Here is a 21,139-nt window from a genome sequence, read left to right as displayed (position 1 = left end):
TCTATATAAAGTGGAACAGCAATACTTTTGTCTGAATTCCTCGTTTTGATAGTATCACAGGTCCCTCTTTTCTACTTGTTCGGCTCAGCAAGGCGTTTTGGTTCGCTCTTTAAATGCAAATGAGATACGCCTCCCTTTCCGGTTGACATGTTAATGGCAGAAGACTTGTCCATACATACATAACACGTAACAAAACAATATTTATGAACACGTTTTGTAAACAAGCACTGCAGTCAAGTTAACCAAGTACGCTAATGCTAGCGTTAGCGAGAAGCTAACGAATGCATTTAACACATTATTGTGTTCCCCAAGAATAATACAGCACCTTACACTTCTCTACAATCTTTGAGACTTTGAGTACACAATAAAATGAATATAAAAGCAAAAAAAGTGGATTTTCCATGAAAACCCCCCCGAAGGACACTGAATATCGACCGGGATTTTTTATTGATTTTATTGTGGCCTGGAATCTACTTAGTTCAAAAATTATTTAAATAATGAATTCTGATTGGTTTATGGAGGTGAACCTTTTCCGACAAAATAACAAAGGGTAATATCATAATTTCACACCGTCTTTGTAGTTTTGTGAAGTGGATGTTTCTCAAGTTCGCAACATGTGACCTGGGGCTGTGGCGTTCAGTTGTAGTTCTTTAAACGGCCGCAGAGGACGACAAAATGTGCTTGGTGCCGATGATCAGCAGTCGAGAGGCAGGAGGAAACGAAGAAGAGAAGGTGGTGAAAGTAAAGTGGGACAATTTCCCGTCGGGCTCAAAAGCTGCTTTTGACGTTGTTTTGTTCTGTTTTGTCGGCGGTCTTGCTACACCGTTGGACCACTTTGGAAAGCTTTGATGTTCTTCCACCTCGTCTGACGTCACCACGGTGAGTGTGTAGCGTCGCTGGTCTTGAATTCATCATTGTAGTACTTATGAATTGTTGCACCGGCTTGCATTCAAGTGTATGCACAAGCAGAAAACTGATCATGTCTAGTCATGTACAAGTTTGAAGAGCTACAACGACAAAGTTCAAAAGTTTGCCACCTTTACTGCAGTGTTTGCTTATCTCGCATGAAACAGGATATCCTTGACACTGTGTGCTCTCACCTACCGTCTCGTCTTCGGCTCTTCTTTTTTAGTTCTTTTTTTAAATAACTTTTCGTTTTTTCCTTTCATTACTCCTACCCATTGTAATGTATTTGGACTGTGTGGTTACCCGTACTGGGGGGTGGAGCTAGAGGTGATGGATGGCGGGCGGATGTCATGTTGTAGGTGTCGCGTTTCGGGCGTAAGGATTCAAACAACACTTTGTAGAGCAACTAGACGGTCTTTATTTGCGTCTCATATTCTTCTCAACTCGCAGCCATTCAACATCACTAGAACACCCTCAACCCCAACTTCCTGTTTGGCCCTTCAGAATAAAACAGCAGTACAAACACCTAACACCACATCCCCCTTTCTTTGCAAACATGAAGACGTACTAATTCTGCATGAAGGAAAAACTTTTCTCTTCTTATCACACCACTCTTAAACATTTCCTTTTTGTTTTCTTACATACATGCTTATAAATCCAGTTTTTGTGGCCTTGTGACAACACGGCCAAACCTTGTTCTGACAGGACTTGTTGCCTTTGGAGTTTGGACAGGGGAATCACTTATGGTTGGTGTTGGTAAGGTATCCTCTGTTGGACTGATAGGAGCACTTGGGATTGCCATCTTTGGTGTAGTTTCCGGCATTGGCAGTAGATGATGTCTATTCCTCCTGATGGCTCCGGAAGGACTTGCAACCAGGTAAGAGCGGGGTGCTGAGTGAGAAGAAATGACAGTCCCTTCACTCTTAGTGTCCGTGATCCATACAGGTTGTCCTGGTGACAGTTGAGGAAGATCTCTCACACGATGTCTCCTGTTGTACCCCTCACTGTACTTTAACTTCATCTCCCCTTCCCTTGACGCCACAAAGCCCTTGTTCGGTAGACTGGGAACAAGTAACGAAGGGAGCTGGGGCACTGGAGTGCGAAGTCTTCTTCCCATTAGAAGTTGAGCTGGGCTATATCCATTAGCCAAAGGGGTCGCTCTGTAAGCTAAAAGTGCAAGATACGGGTCTTTTGCCTTCTTGAGTAGTCCCTTTACAGTTTGGACATGACGCTCAGCTTCACCATTGCTTTGTGCAAACCTTGGACTGCTGGTTACATGTCTGAAACCGTAGGCTGCAGCAAAATCTTTGAACTGTTGGCTAGAGAACTGAGGTCCGTTGTCACTGTAGAAGAATTCCGGAATACCATGTCTGGAAAAAATTGACTTTAGGTGTACTATAACGTCCTCTGATCTAGTGGGTGTCAGTTTAGCTATCTCCACGAATCTGGAATAGTAGTCCACCAGAAGTACGTAGTTGCTGTTGTTGAGTGTAAAAAGATCTGCACCTACTTTTTGCCATGGTCTCTCTGGAAGCTCGCTGGGCATTAAAGGCTCCACTGGATTGACACGTTCTTTAATGCATGTGGTGCAGTTTTTCACAAGCTCATTTATTTGGCTACTCAAACCAGGCCACCACACTGCCTCTTTCGCTCTGTCTGCACCTTGACATGCCCTGATGTCCCTCATGAAGAGCTACAAGGACTTTGTTGCGCATAGTGGTAGGAATAACAAGTCTGGTGCCTTTCAGTAACAGTTCGTTATGGACTGTTAATGTGTCTCTGTGTGGCCAATATGCTTTGATTGGACCTATGAGACGGCTGTAGTCTGGCCAGCCTCTCTGGAAAAATGACATGAGTTCCGAACATACAGTGTCATTTTTTTGCTCTTCTTTTAATTGTGTGATATGTCGAGCTAGCAGGTAGGTTTTTGACTATTTCGTTCACATAGATGTTTGTATCATTTAGTAGTTCCTCGGTAGCTTTAGAGTCTGTCTCTTGATTGACAGGTGCGCGTGACAGTGTATCCGCAGTGAGAAGTGCTTTTCCTGGGGTGTGTGAGATAGAGTAACTGTACCTCATGAGCCGTAGTCTGAACCGTTGAATCCTGGGTGGAAGTTCTGTTAGTGCTTGTTGTCCCAACAGGCTGACAAATGGCTTGTGGTCAGTCTCTAGGGAAAAATGTCTCCCGATGAGAAAGTCTTTGAATCTTTCGCATCCCCACGTTAATCCAAGCGCTTCTTTTTCCACCTGTGCATATCTCTGCTCCGTCTCTGTTAAGGAACGTGAAGCATATGCTACTGGTCTCCACTCCTCACTCTCCTTTTGGAATAGGACTGCTCCAAGTCCATAAGATGAGGCATCTGCTGACAATTTCAAGTCTTTGTTCGGGTCATAGAGTGTGAGAACGGGAGTGGATGCCAGCTCGTTTTTCAACTGATCAAAAGCGTTCTGCTGCGCATAGCTCCAAACCCACTGGTTTTTCTTTGACAGCAGGTCTCTCAGGGGCTTGTCTTTTTCAGCCAGACCAGAGATAAATTTTCCTAACTGGTTAACCATTCCAAGAAAGCTGCGCACTTCACTGACATTTGACGGCTCCTTCATTGCTATCACAGCTCTTATTTTGTCTGGGTCTGGTCTGACTCCCTCAGCACACAAAATGTGTCCCAGGAACTTCACCTGTTGCGTGCTCAGTTCACACTTGTCCATGTTTAGCGTGACACCGGCTGCTTGAAGTTTGTTTAGCACTGTGTGAAGTCTGGCGTTGTGTTCCGGTTAGTCCTTCCCCCAGATGAGGATGTCGTCCATGTGACAAACCACGCCAGGCAGCCCATTGAGAATCATTGACATTCTCCGCTGAAAATGCTCCGGGGCTGAGGCAATTCCAAACGGAAGTCTGTTAAAATGGAAGCGTCCGAATGGGGTAATAAATGTTGTGTAGTGTGCTGACTCTGGTGCCAATGGAACCTGCCAGAAGCCTCTGTTTGCATCTAGCTTGCTGAAGACTTTTGCTCCAGTCAGGGATCCAAGTGTCTGTTCAACTGAAGGCAGGATGTACTTTTCTCTGCACACTGCTTCGTTGAGGTGGGTGAGATCGACACATATGCGCACTGAGTCACTCTTAGTAGGCACTGGGACCATACCTGAGCACCATTCAGTTGGCTCTTCAACTCTGCTGATCACCCCTATTGACTCCATTCTTTCCAGTTCCTCTTTAACTTTTCCCAACAAAGGAATGGGAACGATCTTGGTGTGGAAAGGGAAAAAGGCACAGCATCAGGTTTCAACTTTATAGTATAAGGTTGCTGCATTAAACCCAACCCTTGACATAACTTAGGGTAGTTCTCACTCAACATCTTAATGTCTATGCTATCTGCTCTAGACACAAGGTTTAGTTTGACACTTGCTGGCCTACTTAACACCGCCATGTGTAAGTCTGATAACATACACATTTTCCTGAATCTTTTGTTCACCTTTACACAGTGTTTCCTTGCACATACCTAAAACATTGAGCGGAGTGCCACCTGGTCCGATCAACGGTCTATCTGGTTTACAAAGCTCTGTTTCATTTTGGTTTATACAAAAGTACATCTGGGCTGGGATAACAGAAACATCAGCTCCAGTGTCTATTTTAAATCTGACTTTGTGGTTTCTGATGGTTATGTCTGCATACCAAGGATCTGAACCTGCATGTACTGAACCAAGAAATATAGGTGTCTCATTACATTTCTCTGTTTCAATCATACGTATGTATAGTTTTAACAGATTTGCATACTTTACTGTAATGTCCTCTTTTACCGCATGTATGACAGGTTACATCTTTCGCTGGGCACTGTCCTTTGCCATGTGCTGGGCTTCTACCACATCTGTAGCACTGACCCTCATTTGGTGATTTAGCCATTTTGTGTTTTGGTAGACTTGGGGCTTTGTATGTAGAATGCTTTTCTCTCTTGTATTTCACTGACACTGCATCTAGGTCCGCTTTCTTTTCCCCTCTTATATCGGTTTGCTGCCTTTTAATGACTTCTGACTGCCGGGCTTGGTTCACGGCTTTTTCCAGCGTCAAATCTTTGTCCATTTGGAGTCTCTCAGCTAAACTGGTGTCTCTCAGTCCCACGATGAGACGATCTCTTATTAACTCATCGTGCAAGGCTCCGTAGTTACAGTTTTTGCCCAACGCATACAGGGCAGTGACAAATGAGTCTACAGTCTCATTAACTTGCTGTACTCTTTGGTTAAATCTAGCCCTCTCGTAAATTATGTTTTTTCTGGGCACAAAATATGTCTAAAGTGTCTCTTACTGCTTGGTACTGATGCCTCTGCGCGTCCGATAAAGCTTGACCTCGAAGTATGTCGTCTGCTTCGTCCCCCATGCAGTAGATGAGCGTGTTCACTTGATTAGCTTCCGAACTCAGGTGCAGGTTGCTAGCAAGTCGGAATCTTTCAAACCTCCGTATCCACTTCTCCCATTGCTGTGGCCTTGAAAAATCAAATGCTTCAGGAGGCTGAATGGTGAATGTGGCATTCGGGGGCGGATTAGCTTGTTGCTGGTGTGGTGGAGTCCCCACGTTAGCTCCTGCGTTATCCTCCGACATCGTTCTGCGTGTGGCGAGGGCTACTTTTTCTTCCAGCACGACCTACTTTCAATCCCCGGCGCGTAAGCTCTTACAGTTGATCCCACTTCTGACACCATGTCGCGTTTCGGGCGTAAGGATTCAAACAACACTTTGTAGAGCAACTAGACCGTCTTTATTTGCGTCTCATATTCTTCTCAACTCGCAGCCATTCAACATCACTAGAACACCCCCAACCCCAACTTCCTGTTTGGCCCTTCAGAATAAAACAGCAGTACAAACACCTAACACCACAGTAGGAGTGGGAGACGGTTGCTAAAAGAACGAACATCAATACATGATTGACTCACTGCTTCCCTAAAACCTGGTCGTCCTGTAAAGTTATTTCTTATGGTATAGAGAAACATTACATGGTGTCAGAAGATAAACTTGAGCTGTAATATGGCACAATTCAAGCCACCGCCGAGTTTGAGTCTGGAAGGAAATCTTGCCGAGAACTGGAGAACGTGGCTGCAACGTTATGAACCTTTCGCGGTTGCCAGTGGAGTAGAAGAAAAGTCGGAGACGGTGCAATGTGCCACTTTCCTGCATGTTGCGGGAGAAGAAGCAATAAGAGTGAGTAACACGTTTGTTTTCACGGAAGACGAGGGGAACAAGATTGCTGTGTTGAAAACCAAATTCAAAAATTACTGTGAGCCCAGGAAGAACCTGACCTACATAAGGCATGTTTTTTTCTCCCGTGCACAAGGTCCCTCAGAAACAATAGATGCCTATGTCACAGACCTGAAAAATAAAGCTAAAGACTGTGAATTTGGCAACCTGTGCAATTCACTGATACGTGACAGAATTGGCTGTGGGATACGTGATGATCAACTAAGAGCTCGATTGCTCAGGGAGGCGGATTTTACGTTAACAAAAGCACTCGATGTATGCCGTGCCAGTGAGATAACCTCGACGCAAATGAAAGCTTTACATGATGAAGTTGAAGTGCACAAAGTCAGCACAGCAAAAGCATACTAAAAAGGAGTTAGCAGCACAAAAGACAGTGAAAGGAAATTTGACTGTGACCGATGTGGTTACAAGCATGAGCGAAAAAAGTGCCCAGCGTATGAACAGACATGCCGAAAATGTGACAAGACAAATCATTTTGCAAAAATGTGCCGTGCAAACAGACAACTTAAAAATAAGAAAATGCATGCTGTGGGACAGAAACGGGAAAGTGACAGCAGTGAGGAAGAGGAATTTTGTTGGAACTATAGAGATGAGAAGCATTGATGCGGTTGAAAATGCCAAATGTGACCAAGGCAGATGGTCTGAAGAGATGTTAATAAACAAAAAGAAAATCTCATTTCGTATTGACACAGGAGCTGACTGTAATGTGATGTCGGCAAAAACGTTTCACAAGTTGAATCTCAACAATAAGCTGCATGCATCCAGCTGCAAGTTGGTGGCGTATTCAGGCCACAAGATGGAGCCCTTAGGCAAGACGTCAGTCACATGTCTGTACAAAGGTCAAAAGCACAAGATTGAAGTTGAAATCATTGAGAAAGATGCTCCAGCAATACTAGGAAGAGAATCAAGCACCAAACTAAAAATGGTGAAGAGGCTGTATAGCATGGAAGATGAAGTGCAGAAAATGCAGAAAGACTATGAGCATCTATTTTCTGGACTTGGATGCTTACCAGGTGAGCACAGGATAAAACTAGACCCTGAAGTAAAGCCAGTAATACATGCACCAAGAAGGATCCCTGTTGCTCTAAGGGACAGAGTCATTGAACAGCTTCACAAAATGGAGCAGTTAGGTGTGACCACAAAACAATCTGAGCCTACACAGTGGATAAATAGCATGGTGTCAGTGGTCACTCCTAAGAAGATCAGGATTTGTATGGATCCCAAAGATCTGAACAGGGCAATAAGAAGAGAGAAGAGACTTCTCACTGTGGAAGAAGTGGTGTCACGCATGCCAAACGCTAAGTACTTCTCTGTGTTGGATGCAAACCAGGGATTTTATCAGATAAAACTAGACGAAGAAAGCTCTAAGCTGTGCACGTTTAACACACCCATCGGGAGATACCGATTCAAGAGGCTTCCCTTTGGCATATCATCAGCGAGCGAGGTGTTCCAGAGAGCTGTGGCCCAGATGATTGAGGGGTTAGAGGGTGTGGTGAACATCATTGTTGATCTGTTGGTCTGGGGAGACACACTAGATCAGCATGACAAGAGACTGACAAAGCTGCTACAGAGAGCAGATGAAAATAACCTCAGATTCAATAAGTGCAAGTTCAGGATGAAGGAGGTCAAGTACATTGGTCATACACTCAGTGCAGATGGGTTAAAGCCTGATGAAGAAATAATACGCGCCATTGTTCGGATACCCCTGCCTGATGACAAACAAGCATTAATGAGATTCATGGGGATGATTCAATACCTAGCGAAATTCATTCCCAATCTGTCTGATGTCTCTGCACCCCTAAGGCAGCTGTTGCAGGGAGAGGCAGAATGGCCCTGGGAGGAGCCTCAGCAACAGAGTTTTGAAAAATTAAAGCAGCTGATCACGGAAGCTCCTACTCTGAAATATTATGACGTCAACAAGGCTGTGACGCTGTCTGTAGATGCAAGCTCTGAGGGCATCGGGGCTGTAATACTACAAGATGAACAACCCGTGGCATACGGATCAAGAGCGCTTACAGATTGTCAACGCAGATACGCTCAGATCGAAAAAGAGCTGCTAGCCATAGTGTACGGATGTGAGAAATTCCATCAATATATTTATGGCAGAGAGGTCCAGGTCGAGAGCGACCACAAACCACTGGAAAGCATCTTCAAGAAGCCACTGCATCAGGCTCCCATGAGGCTGAAAAGATTCAAGATTCAAGAGTTTTTTATTCGCCATGTTTGAGCGTGCCAAACAAGGAATTTGACTTCGGTAAAAACACACCCTCTGTTCAACATTTAGGTGACTAACAACATTCAGGACATGGGAATAATGGCAAAAACAGTGTAGACAAATTCATAAAGGTGTGAAGAGCAGGATGTTATTGCACAGTAATGTCTCTGAGACTCTATGAGTGGTGTGAGTTCATCAGAGCAACAGCCTGGGGGAAGAAGCTGTCTCTGTGTCTGCTGGTTTTGGCGTACCGAGCTCTATAACGCCGTCCGGAGGGGAGTAGTTCAAACAGACTGCAACCTGGGTGAGAAGGGTCTGTAGAGATGTTCCTTGCCCGATTCCTGGTCCTGGACAGGTACAAGTCTTGGATAGATGGGAGGTTGATTCCAATGATCTTTTCTGCAGTTCTGATTGTCCGTTGTAGTCTGTGCTTGTCTTGTTTGGCGGCCGATCCAAACCAGACAGTGATGGAGGTGCAGAGGACAGACTGGATGATGGCAGTGTAGAAGGTCTTCAGAAGCTCTCGCGGCAGGTTGAACTTCTTGAGCTGTCTCAGGAAGTACAGCCTCTGCTGGGCCTTCTTCCGGACAGAGTCTATGTGGCCGGTGTATTTCAGGTCCCGAGAGATTGTGGTTCCCAGGAACTTGAAGGTGTCTGTGGAGGGAATAGTATTACTGCGGATAGTGAGGGGTAAAAGTGGTGAAGGGTCTCGCCTGAAATCCACTGTCATCTCCACGGTCTTGAGCGGGTTCAGCTCCAGATGGTTTTGACTGCACCAGTGGACCAGCCGCTCCACCTCCTGTCTGTACGCAGTCTCATCACCGTCCTGGATCAGTCCGATGAGAGTGGTGTCGTCTGCATACTTCAGGAGCTTCACAGGAGAGTCACCTGAGGAGAAATCATTGGTGTAGAGCGAGAAGAGCAGTGGGGAGAGGACGCACGCACCCCTGAGGGGCTCCAGTGTTGGTGGTCCGGGTGTCAGATGTGATGCCCCCCCAGCCTCACACGCTGTCTCCTGTTGGTCAGGAAGCTGGTGATCCACTGACAGGTGGAGGCAGGCACCGCAAGCTGGATGAGCTTCTGTTGGAGGATGTCAGGGGCGATGGTGTTGAACGCCGAGCTGAAGTCCACGAACAGGATCCTGCCGTACGTTCCTGGGGTGTCCAGGTGGTACAGGATGTAGTGCAGTCCCATGTTGACCGCATCATCCACTGACCTGTTTGCCCGGTAGGCAAACTGGAGGGGGTCAAGCAGGGGGCCCGTGACCTCCTTCAGGTGGTTCAGCACTAACTTCTCGAACGATTTCATGACCACAGATGTCAGTGCGACGGGTCTATAGTCATTCAAACCTGTGATGTCGGGCTTCTTGGCCACTGGAACGATGGTGGAGCTCTTGAAGTACGAGGGCACCTCACACACCTCCAGAGAACGGTTGAAGATCCGTGCAAAGGTGGGCGCCAGCTGCTCAGCGCAGACTTTCAAGCAGGAAGGTGACACGCCGTCTGGGCCCGGTGCCTTCCTGGTCTTTTGTCTCCGGAACATCTTGCGCACCTCCTCCTCGAGGACCTGGAGTGCGGGCGCGGCCTCTGCAAGAGAGTGAGTGGGTGACAACGATGATAGAGGTGTGGACAGAGCAGTTGTGGGGAGAGGTGAGTATGTAGATTGTGCTGCAAGAGGTTCCGTTGTGTGGGAGGACCGATCAAACCTGCAGTAGAACTTGTTTAGCTGGTTAGCAAGCCTTGGGCTTTCTACAGGACGGGGGGTTCGTTTCTTGTAGCCCGTGATGCTCTGCAGACCTTTCCACACCGTTGAGGGATCAGGATTGGCAGAGAGGTGTCTCTTCAGGTTCTCCCCGTAACACCTCCTGGCTTTCCTGACCTCTCGGTTCAGTGTGTTTCTGGTCTGCTTGAACAGCTCGCGGTCGCCGCTCCTGTAGGCCTCCTTCTTGGCTTTGCGCAGCCTCCTGAGGTTCGGTGTAAACCAAGGTTTGTCGTTGTTGTACGTGCAAAAGGTCTTAGTCTGCACACACAGATCCTCACAAAAACTGATGTATGATGTGACAGTGACAGTGAGTTCATGCAAGTCTGAGGTTGCAGCTTCGAAAGCACCCCAATCGGTGCAGTCAAAGCAGGCTTGGAGGTCCTGCCTTGACTCCACTGTCCACTTCCTCACAGTCCTCACCACAGGCTTAGAAGTTTTTAGTTTCTGCCTGTAGGCCGGGATCAGATGAACTAGACAGTGGTCCGAGAGTCCTAAAGCTGCACGAGTAGCAGAGTGGTATGCATCCTTGATTACGGTGTAGCAGTGGTCGAGAGTCTGTGCCCCTCTGGTGGGACACGAAACGTGCTGTCTGTATCTGAGGAGTTCGTGTGCGAGGTTCGCCCTATTAAGATCACCCAGAACAATGATTAGTGAGTTTGGTAGAAGTTTCTCCATGTCTGTTACCTGGTCAGCCAGCATCTGCGTGGCTTCACTCACACGTGCGTGTGGTGGGATGTAAACAGCCGCCATGACGATCGAGGAGAACTCCCGTGGTGAATAGAACGGCCGGCAGTTTATGAAAAGTGTTTCTAGGAGAGGGCTGCAAAACTATTTCAACACCGTGACATCAGTACACCAATGTTCATTAATGTAGAAACAGAGACCACCTCCCTTTGATTTTCCGGAGAGCTCCGCGCTGCGATCTGCTCGCATTAGCCTGAACCCGGCTAGCTCCACGGCGTGGTGGGGGGTTCGTTCGCTAAGCCACGTTTCCACAAAGCACAGCGCGGCGGATCTGCTGAAGTCCGTGTTCCTTGAAGTGAGGAGCAGCAGTTCATCCATCTTGTTAAACCAGGGAGCGGACATTCGCCAGATGAATTGACGGTAGGGCAGAACGGAACCCTTTCTGCCTCAGCCTTACGAGTGCTCCGGCTCGCTTTCCGCGCCGCCGTCGTCGCGCTAGCTTGTACAGCACCGCCGCTCTGGCTAGAATCTCCGACAAACAGTCTGAATCGGAGAGAACAGAAAATACCAGAAGAAGTCTGTCCGATGTTTAACAGAGCTTCTCTGGTAAAACTGATCCGGGATGGACAGCAGAGGACACAGAAAACACACAAAATAAGACAAATAAACAGAGCGACTCACCGTGGCTGCCATCCGCGGTGCCATCATATGACGAAGAATGATGTTGCGGCTCCAAAAATACAACATGGCAGTAACATACAAGCCAGGAAGGGAGCTTCACATTGCAGATGCCTTGAGCCGTGCCTATCTACGTGAGCAGAAAGAGGACCTTTTGGAGGAGGACCTGCAAGTGAACTGGATCACACCGCAGTTGCCTATATCAGAGGAAAAGCAGGAAATGTTCAGAAATGCAACTGCACAAGACCCAGTACTGCGGGAGATAACAAACACAACAATGAGAGGATGGCCAAAGGACAGGTCTGCTGTGTCTGACAGTGTGCGACCATTTTGGACATTCAGAGAGATCAGTTTTGCTTCTGGTCTGTTATTCAAATCAGAGAAACTCATTGTACCAGAGCTGTTGAGAGCACAAATGCTTGACAAGCTACACGAGTCACATTTGGGCATGGTCAAATGTAAGGAAAGGGCAAGGGATGTTCCTTATTGGCCAGGCATGTCTGCCCAAATTGAGCAAGTTGTAGCGCAGTGTGCTATCTGCAATGAGCACAAGAATAGCAATCAATAAGAGCCGCTGATCTCACCCCCCCCCTGCCAACTAGACCATGGGAGAAGGTTGGCTCAGACATGTTTCACAGCAATGGCTCTGAATATTTGCTGTGTGTTGACTACTTCTCAAAGTTCCCAGAGATAATGAGGTTGACCGATACCACCAGTAAGGGTGCAATAAATGCCATGAAGTCCATGTTTGCTAGGCACGGGATCCCAGATATTTTGGTCAGTGATGGTGCTCCTGAGTATGCCAGTGCTGATTTCAAGAGCTTTGCAGAAAGCTGGGAGTTCAGTCATGTCTTCTCAAGTCCACACTATGCTCAATCAAATGGACAAGCAGAAAGAGCGGTGCAGACAGTGAAGAGAATGCTCAAGAAGTCTGGAGATCCTTACATTGCACTTCTGGAGTACAGGAATACACCACTGGAAGGTGTGGGCCTGTCGCCTGCACAGATGCTGATGGGACGTCGGTTAAAGACAAAGTTACCAACGTCCACCTCACTACTCACTCCTGAAGGTGCACTCGAGGTTCATAACAAGCTGAAAGAAAAGCCAGCTAAACAGAAAAGCTACTATGATCGTCATGCTAAGCGTCTGCTGGAGCTACACGCTGGAGAAAATGTGAGAATGCAGTCTAGAAAGAGTAACAATAAATAATAAATAAATAGATAACACAACGAATAAAAGCCAGTGTGCATACAGACAGTAAAAGTACAGGACTCTACGCAGAACGGGGAAGCGAGTTCAGGATCCTGACAGCCTGGAGTATGAAGCTGTTTGAGAGTCTGGTGGTGCGGGAGCGCAGGCATCTGTACTTCTTCCCAGAGGGCAGAAGCTCGAACAAAGAGTGAGCGGGGTGACTCACATCACTCACAATCGTGGTCGCCTTGCGGGTGAGATGGGAGGTGTAAATGTCCTTCAAGGAGGGGAGCGAAGCACCAATAATCTTACCAGCCGTGTTCACTATGCGCTGTAGGGCCTTCAAGTTGTAGTCAGTGCAGCCGCCACCCCAAACAGCAATACAGCTGGAGAGGACGCTCTCAATGGTGCCGGGGTAAAATGTAGTCATGACGGCCGGAGGGGCGCTCGCTCGCCTGAGTTTCCGCAGGAAGTACAGGCGGCGCTGGGCTTTCTTAGTCAGTGATGCGGTGTTGGTGGACCAGGAGAGATCCTCACTGATGTGCACCCCCAGGAACTTGGCGCTGCTCACTCTCTCCACCACAGCACCGTCGATGGTCAGCGGCAGGTGTTGGGTGTGACCCTTCCGGAAGTCCACAACAATCTCCTTGGTCTTGTCGACGTTCAGCAGGAGGTTGTTGTCCCTGCACCACGTGGTCAAAAGGTCAACCTCCAGCCTGTATTGAGTCTCGTCTCCCTTGGTGATGAGACCCACCAGAGTCGTGTCGTCAGCAAACTTCACTATACGGTTGTCGCTGTAGGTTGCAGTGCAGTCATGCGTCAGGAGGGTGAAGAGCAGCGGACTGAGCACACAGCCTTGGGGGGCCCCCGTGCTCAGCGTGATGCTGGCGGAGATTTTGTCGCCAACACGTACTACCTGTGGCCTCTGACAGAGGAAGTCCAGTAGCTAGTTGCAGAGATAGGTACTGAGGCCCAGCGTGTCAAGTTTGCTGATGAGGCGTTGTGGCACAATGGTGTTGAAGGCAGAACTGAAGTCCACAAACAGCAGTCTCACATACGAGTCCTTGAAATGGTGTAATGTATCATATTTGGTTCGGTGAACGTTTCCAATTGACACCAGTTGGAATCCAAGCGTTGACTCTTATTCGTCCTGTAAGTTCTTTGACCGCTCTCCGACAAAATTCTAGCTTTGACATCACTGCAGTAACAATCTGATGCCAGTAGATGGCAGCGCTGCCTCGCTTTAGAGCGGGGATCGGCGAAGATGACGATTGTGGGGGGGCTGTTTTCTGCTTTGTTTATAACGAAAGCCCGTTTCCACCTCGTATTGCTTTACGTCGTGAGGTGTCGCAGAAGTAAACTATTGGCCTCAAAGTTACTGCCCTGCGTGACGTGTTTCGTTTTTCCCGCTTTTGGGTCAGAAAGTGGTGCCTTTGGTGCCACTAAAGGACAGAAAATGTTAGACATTCGTTTTTCCAATGGAAAATAGAGAGTACTGCTTGTACAGTTCAGAGGGACTCGAGAAAAAATAGAAACACAAGTAGCATGACGGGGGAATCTCGGCAGCCGTCATTGAGCCGAAGGCTTTGCCATCTGTCATGGTTCCTTTAACTGTTAAAGTTTAACACCTCTTGCAGGCAGGCCATGGATGTGGAAAACGCTTGTAACCACGGCGACACGGCGTCCCTCTGTTGGCAACGGGAAGTGCCGGATGCGGGCCTTCCCGCCGGCCGCCCGCCGTACAGCGTGAGTGTCGCCCTCATCGGGCTGTGCCGCTTGGGCTTCCTACTTTGGCTCACTCTCCGCCCCCCTCTGGTCCAGATCCCGAGCCACGACGAGCCAGAAGACGTCCTCCGCGCCGTGACCCCCAACGAGGTGTTTGGCGGTGCCGGGCCACCGTTGGGAAGCAAGGGCCCCATCGCCCCGGCCACCGTGTACCAGCTGGTGTACGACCTTGGCGCCGAGGAGGCGGAGCCAGCGGACCCAGACGTCATCGCCATCCAACTGGGTGAGGACACACAACATGCGTTCATTAGGTGAAGGCTTGGTTAAAATTGCCGGCTAGCATCGGGCAGTCGTAATTGAGTTCAATACCGATTATTCGGTTTGACTGACTTGTGCGGGAGCCTTGATTTGTTTTATCAGTCTCTCTGTCAGGTTTATTTCGCTGACTGAATAACTATTAAGAAGAGCAACAGCAAACAAACCACAAGTGAGACAGAATATTAAGTCTTTTCTCGCGAGGAGTGCAGTACAGATAGCTTACAACAATCTCTACACACACTAAATCTCTGTATGCACTCCTGCTCTTTTTATTTGGATTTGCCCTACCCACAATTTGTGTGAGACAAGCCCCTAAAGAAAGGAGGGGGAAAGCACGTGGGCTTTTTGCCTCGTAAGGAAAAATCACTAAGTGTTTACATACTAATAAAAACATCTGGGAAGAAGACGTTTGAGTGGACTGGATACAGAGGAGAAAACCTTTGACCTCAAGTAAAAACATACCAATGGGAAGTTTTACGACATTGTGTAGGATGCAACAAACTAAGTTATTTATTACTGGTTATATACATTCCAACCTAATCCTACGATCAAGATAGTTAGGAAACCCTGACTTTAATGGTCACTTGGAGGTTCATCTGGGGTGCAAGACAGCAATGAGGCACGTTGTCTAACAAAGTGGTCTTTGTTAGAAAGGACTGTCCTTCTGTGGTACATCATAAAAACAGCAAGCATATATTGCAGTAATATTGCGGTAAAGCATTGATTAGAGAAAGCATGATAATATATATATATATATATATATACATTGTTCTAACAATTCCCTCCTGTTTATCATAAGTTCTCAGAGATCATCTTATCACCCAAAATCGGCCACTTTAAAAAGATTCTCAGCCGTAGGATCATAATTCATAAGAACAAATTTACACCCGGGAGGAGATCGAGCCTTAATAATCAATGTCAGAGTCGGGAAACAAATCGGACAGGTTTACCACAGGAGCTTCAAAGATGGAGCCATCGCCAGAGCGACAACCCTCGTCAGTCGCAGAGTCTTCCCCTTCGAGCAACGGAAAAGTCTCAGCTGCTGGAGAGATAGCAGTTGTAATTAACCTGTTAATTAGAGACCGGAGACATGGAATACAACAACATCCACACAAGGTCAAAACAGCAGAAAAAACGGCAAGGGAGACTAGGACCGAGGACACCAGAGTGCGGTACTTTCCGAACACGTTTAGCCAGTCGTTCCAAACCTCCGTGTTCACTCCACTGTGTTCCTTCATTTTCCCATTCAAGGTCCTCAGGCCCTCAAGGGCCTGGGACAGGCTTCCATCAGCGGCAGTATTATTTGGAATAAATGTGCAGCATTGCTCACCAAACATGGCGCAGACACCACCCTCTTTTGAGAGCAGCATGTCAAGGGCCACTCGGTTCTGGAAAGCCATGAGGGAAGTCGCGGCCAGTTGGGAGTGGACCGCCCTGAAACCCGCCTCGGTCCAATTTCCAAGCCTCTGCACGTTGTAATGGATGTAGTTGATCCTGTCGACATTTTTGTTAAGAGTAAGTCAAGTCAAGTCAAGTTTATTTGTATAGCCCTAAATCACAAGCAGTCTCAAAGGGCTTCACATAGACAGAAATTGACAATTATTCTCAAAGCATCCCCTGATCTTAAGCTCCCAAAAGGGCAAGGAAAAACTTAAAAACCCCTAGCAGGGGAAAATGAGAAACCTTGAGAAGGGACCACAGATGGAAGGATCCCCCTTTCAGGATCACCAGGTTGAAATGGATGCAGAGAGGGCACAAATGATACAACATGAAAATCAATTAAATAAAAAGTGGATGTCCATGTCATAGCAGAGGGCTGCCGAAGGAGCCCTCAATTGTCCTGGCAGTGTCTTCGAGGAGGTTGAGCTGCAGTTCCCCCATCCTGAATTGGCCCACGAGAATCCAGATAGCCGCTGTCAGCATGGGTGCCACCTAACCACCTCCCCGGCCGGGGAGGGGGGAGGGAGGGGGTGGAGAGGGAGAGAAAACAAACTCCAGCCGAATCGGCCACTACAGGTTAGTTAAAGGCCATGTCATAGAAATGTGTCTTTAAACGTGTCTTAAATGTTTCTACTGAGGTAGCAGTCCTAATATCCATTGGTAGGGCATTCTAAAGCTCTGGAGCCCGAATAGAAAATGCTCAGACATTTTCTTGGCCCTCGGTGTCGCTAAAAGGGTAGCGTTTTGCGAACGAAGGTTACGAGACGGAACATAAGGAACAACTAGGTCGACGAGATATGAAGGGGCTAAGCCATGCAGCGATTTATAGGTTAATAGAAGAACCTTGAAGTCACATCTTAAATGGACCGGGAGCCAATGTAAGTTGGCTAGTATTGGGGTAATGTGATCAAATTTTCTTGTCCGAGAGAGCAGCCTTGCAGCGGCATTTTGTACCAACTGTAGACTTTTGATGCGGGACTTAGGAAGACCCGAAAATAGTACATTACAGTAGTCCAGGCGCGACGTGACGAACGCATGTATAATAGTTTCCGCATCACCGGTCGAGAGGATCGGACGAATCTTTGCAGTACACCACCAACACAGGGTGGATTCAAAACCAGCTATCTGATTCACCAGCTTACACTTATCCGGTACTCCTCTGGGAACACCAATTGCATCAATTTCGGTCAGATCATCGTCGGCTCTCAAATTCAAAGATATTTTGGTTTTTACCAGCTTTTTTTTTTTTTTCAGATCTTGGGATGTTGATACATATACAATTTAGCTTGACTACATTCTCTGAAAGCAATGGCTTCTTTTTTCTTTCTTCAATGGATATTACTATATAGAATGCTCTGTCACACATTTCACAATCCAATAGACGTGGTAGATTTCACACAATCTTTGATCAATGGTGACGGTACAACATAAAGCAATGGTCGGAAACCCATACATATGACATGTTCAATTGTCTTTACAGCTTGTTTTGCCATTAGCAATCAATTGTTCCGTTTAGCAGTTTACTCTTATACTAGTTACCTGAAACAAATTATCCACATTCACTTTAGATATATTCATCCCATTCTTTAACATCTACAGCGGTTGTTGACAAAATATACATATAAACATCATAGTCTCATGGCAGTCCAGATCTGACACAGCAGATCATCCTGCAAAGGTCAAATTGATCTTTTAAATTGCTACAATACAGCATAATTAAAAAAAAATTTTTTTTGGAGTGATCAATATAAGTTGTTCGTCACTCATCTCTCCCCTACTCATTATGACTTAGTTCCCACAAATACCATATTGCTGAAGTTAACAAAGTGGCAACAAAGATAGCCACCTTACATGCAATAACGTCATTGTTCCATTTTCTTGTTCCCGGCATTTCTCTAAGAGGTAAGGCTCCCTTTGGGTCACTTTTTCCTGTTTGAACGTTACCTCAAAAGAAATTACCCTTTTGTAATTTGCAAGGACCACCTCAACTGACCTTTCTGCTATTTTAATGGCAGTTGATGTAATTATCAATATTCAATGTGGCCCTTCCCCCTTGGAAGAACACCAGTGTTTTGTTTTCAATGCTCTTAATGAGAACGTGCTTTGTTCTTTTTGCCTTTAAAATATTAATTATAAATATAAAATGTAAATGCCGAATTTAAATCATCCTTAGTTTCCCACTTGGTTTTAAAACATGGTAATCTATATTGTCTCCCAAAAAAATTTTCATACGGGGTTAAACCCACAGTACTTGTAATATTTATGTACAGTTTGACCAGGTCTAAACATTTTGTCCATGATCTTACATTTTTCCATGCACATTTTCACACTTTATACCAGTTCTGTCACGAGAATTAATTTCCGAAATCCCATATCGCGGTATTATTTCTTTACATAACGTTTTTGCCACTGTTAAGGTATTCAGTGTTTTTGTTTAAACCAAATCAAACCATTTTGAGAATGCATCTATTATGACCAGGCAGCATAACCCTGTGGATTGTGTTTAGCACATGTTAAACAAGCTCTACAATTTTTATTTTATTTTATTATAAATGTTTTGAATATGAATCAAATTCATATGTTGTATAAATCTGACTGAACTGCCCCATTATCCCTCCTCTTGAGCCATGCAAGACACAACCATGGCTCAATATTGCCGCCCATTCGTATAGGTTTTTTGCAGGACAGGTCAGTCTTCTGGTCATTTATAGATACCATTCTCCACTCATGCCCCACTTTTCGTCCGTAATTGAGTTTCAGTCTATGGACTTTGTCGCTGCACATCTTTAAAAAAAAAATTCCAGTAATTCAATCCGCTTCTTGTGTGTATAAAATTTGAAGCGTCTTTTGCACTGCAGCTATGCGGTTCCGTCTGCAAGCTTGTTACCTCTTGACACCTTATCAGTCTCGTGCGTGCCCCGCACACGTGCATATAGCTATTTGTCGTGGCAATTGGACTGCTTCCACAACTAGCTTAGTTGTAGTTTCTTGTAGTTTCTTTTCAATCAGTTTCTCATCGTTTATCACAAGAATCTTAGTAATTTGAACAAAAATCAAAAAGTATGTTTTATTTTACTCAATTGTACGATTTAGAGAATCCATATGTAGTAAAGTGTTGTATTACTACATACGATTTCATCTTCATTTAATTTGACACACCTTTCAAAATGCTTCTCAGTGTCCCAGTGCACACATGTTTTGCGTGTGTAACTGGTTGTCTCAACCCGTGTTCCACATCCTAATCTTTCCTCCCTCAAGGTGTCAAACCAATCAAGATAAAGATAAAAAACAAAAAAATAACCGCCAGTAAATTAATATAATAGTCAATTGTTGTTGTTTCTTAACTTTAACTAACTCAATCACTCTTATTCCCAAATGCAAAAACTTGTGTAGTCTTGACACAACCAATCGACTATTTCTTCTAAATTTAGCTTTGAAATGTTATTTAATAATTTTGCTTCATCCAATTCCAGAAAGCAAGTTCTTTCCATCTTTCAAATTTTGTTTCATCAGGGCTAGGCATTAATGCAGTGTGAACCAGTTTCTGCCCACAAAAGAAATTGCTTGCCTTTCTTTTCTTCTTATTTTCACAAAATTGCTTTTGTTTTGCGGTGCAAATCATATAGACTACGATCTAGCAAATTTCTTTTTGCACCTACATTAGCCAATTTTAACACATAACACTGACACATAACAGGCCACTGTATTTTTTTCATGATGGCGGCGCGTGCATACGCAGCGACCTCTCTCTGTCCCGCCCAAACGGTGTTTTGTCCGTCTAATGAGTGTTTGTCCGGCAGTTTTTTTTGTTCGTCTCGTCGTACTGAGTCGTGCTACAAGTACGGCAGGCAGGTTCTGCTTGACATCGGCAAAAGCGAGTTTTGTCGAGTTCTGGACTTTGATGCGGGAACATCAAAGGAGCTCGGACTGCTACGTCCTGAAGCGTCGCCGGGCTCGTCTGCTATTCCTCCCCCGGTTGGGAAGCGTCGAAAGCGGTGTGCGAGGAGGCTGAAGAGGGGCAAACGCGGGGGCGTCCGGGCCAGGCTGGCGGCCAGCCCTGCTCGCCCGGCCGTGCCTTCCATTCTTCTGGCGAATGTTCGATCGCTGGACAACAAAATGGATTACATTCGCCTGCTGCAATCTACAAACCGGACAGTGCGGGACTGCTGTGTGCTCGTGTTCACTGAGACTGGGTTGACTGTCAACATTCCGGACTCTGCCGTACATCTGGAGCGGCTAGCGTGCTATCGGGCGGACCGGGCCATTGTACAAGGGGGGAAATCTCGTGGAGGTGGAATATGCGTCTACATCCGTGACGAATGGTGCCGGGACTCTGTAGTGGTATGCAAGCACTGCTCGCCACTGGCGGAGTTCGTGATCATTAAGTGCCGTCCTTTTTACCTGCCAAGGGAATTTACCGCGATTCTGCTAGTCGCGGTTTACATCCCGCCTTCCAACATCGAAGGCGACAGGGTCGCGGCTCTTAGTGAACTGTACCAGGCTGTCAGTGAACAAGAGACAGCGCACCCTGACGGTTTCACCATCTTCGCTGGGGATTTTAATCATGCTAACCTGAAGTCTGTTTTTCCGAGGCTTCACCAGCATGTTAATTTTCCTACGCGTGGCGACAGCTTCCTGGACCGGGTCTACTCTTCGCATAAAGGAGCTTTCAAAGCCGCCCCCCTCCCCAATCTTGGACTTTCTGACCATATCACTGTTATGCTTTTGCCCGCATACAGACAAATGGTGAGAGCGTCCAGGCCGGTTCGCAAGCAGGTACGGGTGTGGCCTGAGGGTGCCTCTGATGCACTGCGTGACTGCTTTGGCTCTACTGACTGGGACATGTTTAGGAGGGCTGCCACTTGCGACGATCGGACAGACATTGAGGAGTATACTGACTCTGTTTCCTCCTGCATCAGGAAGTGTATTGATGATGTGACTCTCTCAAAATCCATCGTCACTCGGGCTAACCGGAAGC

General features: G+C 46.5%; 1 protein-coding gene across 1 annotated transcript in view; it reads left to right on the top strand.

Moving 5' to 3' along the window:
* Positions 1 to 851: 851 nt before the first annotated feature.
* The window catches only part of LOC133160417 (cyclic AMP-responsive element-binding protein 3-like protein 4), a 32,751-nt gene continuing 12,463 nt past the window's right edge, over positions 852 to 21,139 (top strand). The window contains exons 1-3 of the mRNA XM_061288039.1: positions 852 to 879; positions 14,316 to 14,424; positions 14,500 to 14,686. Of these exons, the coding sequence (XP_061144023.1) occupies positions 14,323 to 14,424; positions 14,500 to 14,686 (289 nt within the window). The 5' untranslated portion in view covers positions 852 to 879; positions 14,316 to 14,322. The remainder of the gene's footprint in view (positions 880 to 14,315; positions 14,425 to 14,499; positions 14,687 to 21,139) is intronic.

Source organism: Syngnathus typhle, linkage group LG10, assembly GCF_033458585.1.
Source record: "Syngnathus typhle isolate RoL2023-S1 ecotype Sweden linkage group LG10, RoL_Styp_1.0, whole genome shotgun sequence".
NCBI classification, from domain to species: Eukaryota; Metazoa; Chordata; class Actinopteri; order Syngnathiformes; family Syngnathidae; genus Syngnathus; species Syngnathus typhle.
The sequence above is the reverse complement of the archived record's forward strand: the minus strand, read 5'-3'. Positions and strand labels throughout refer to the sequence as shown.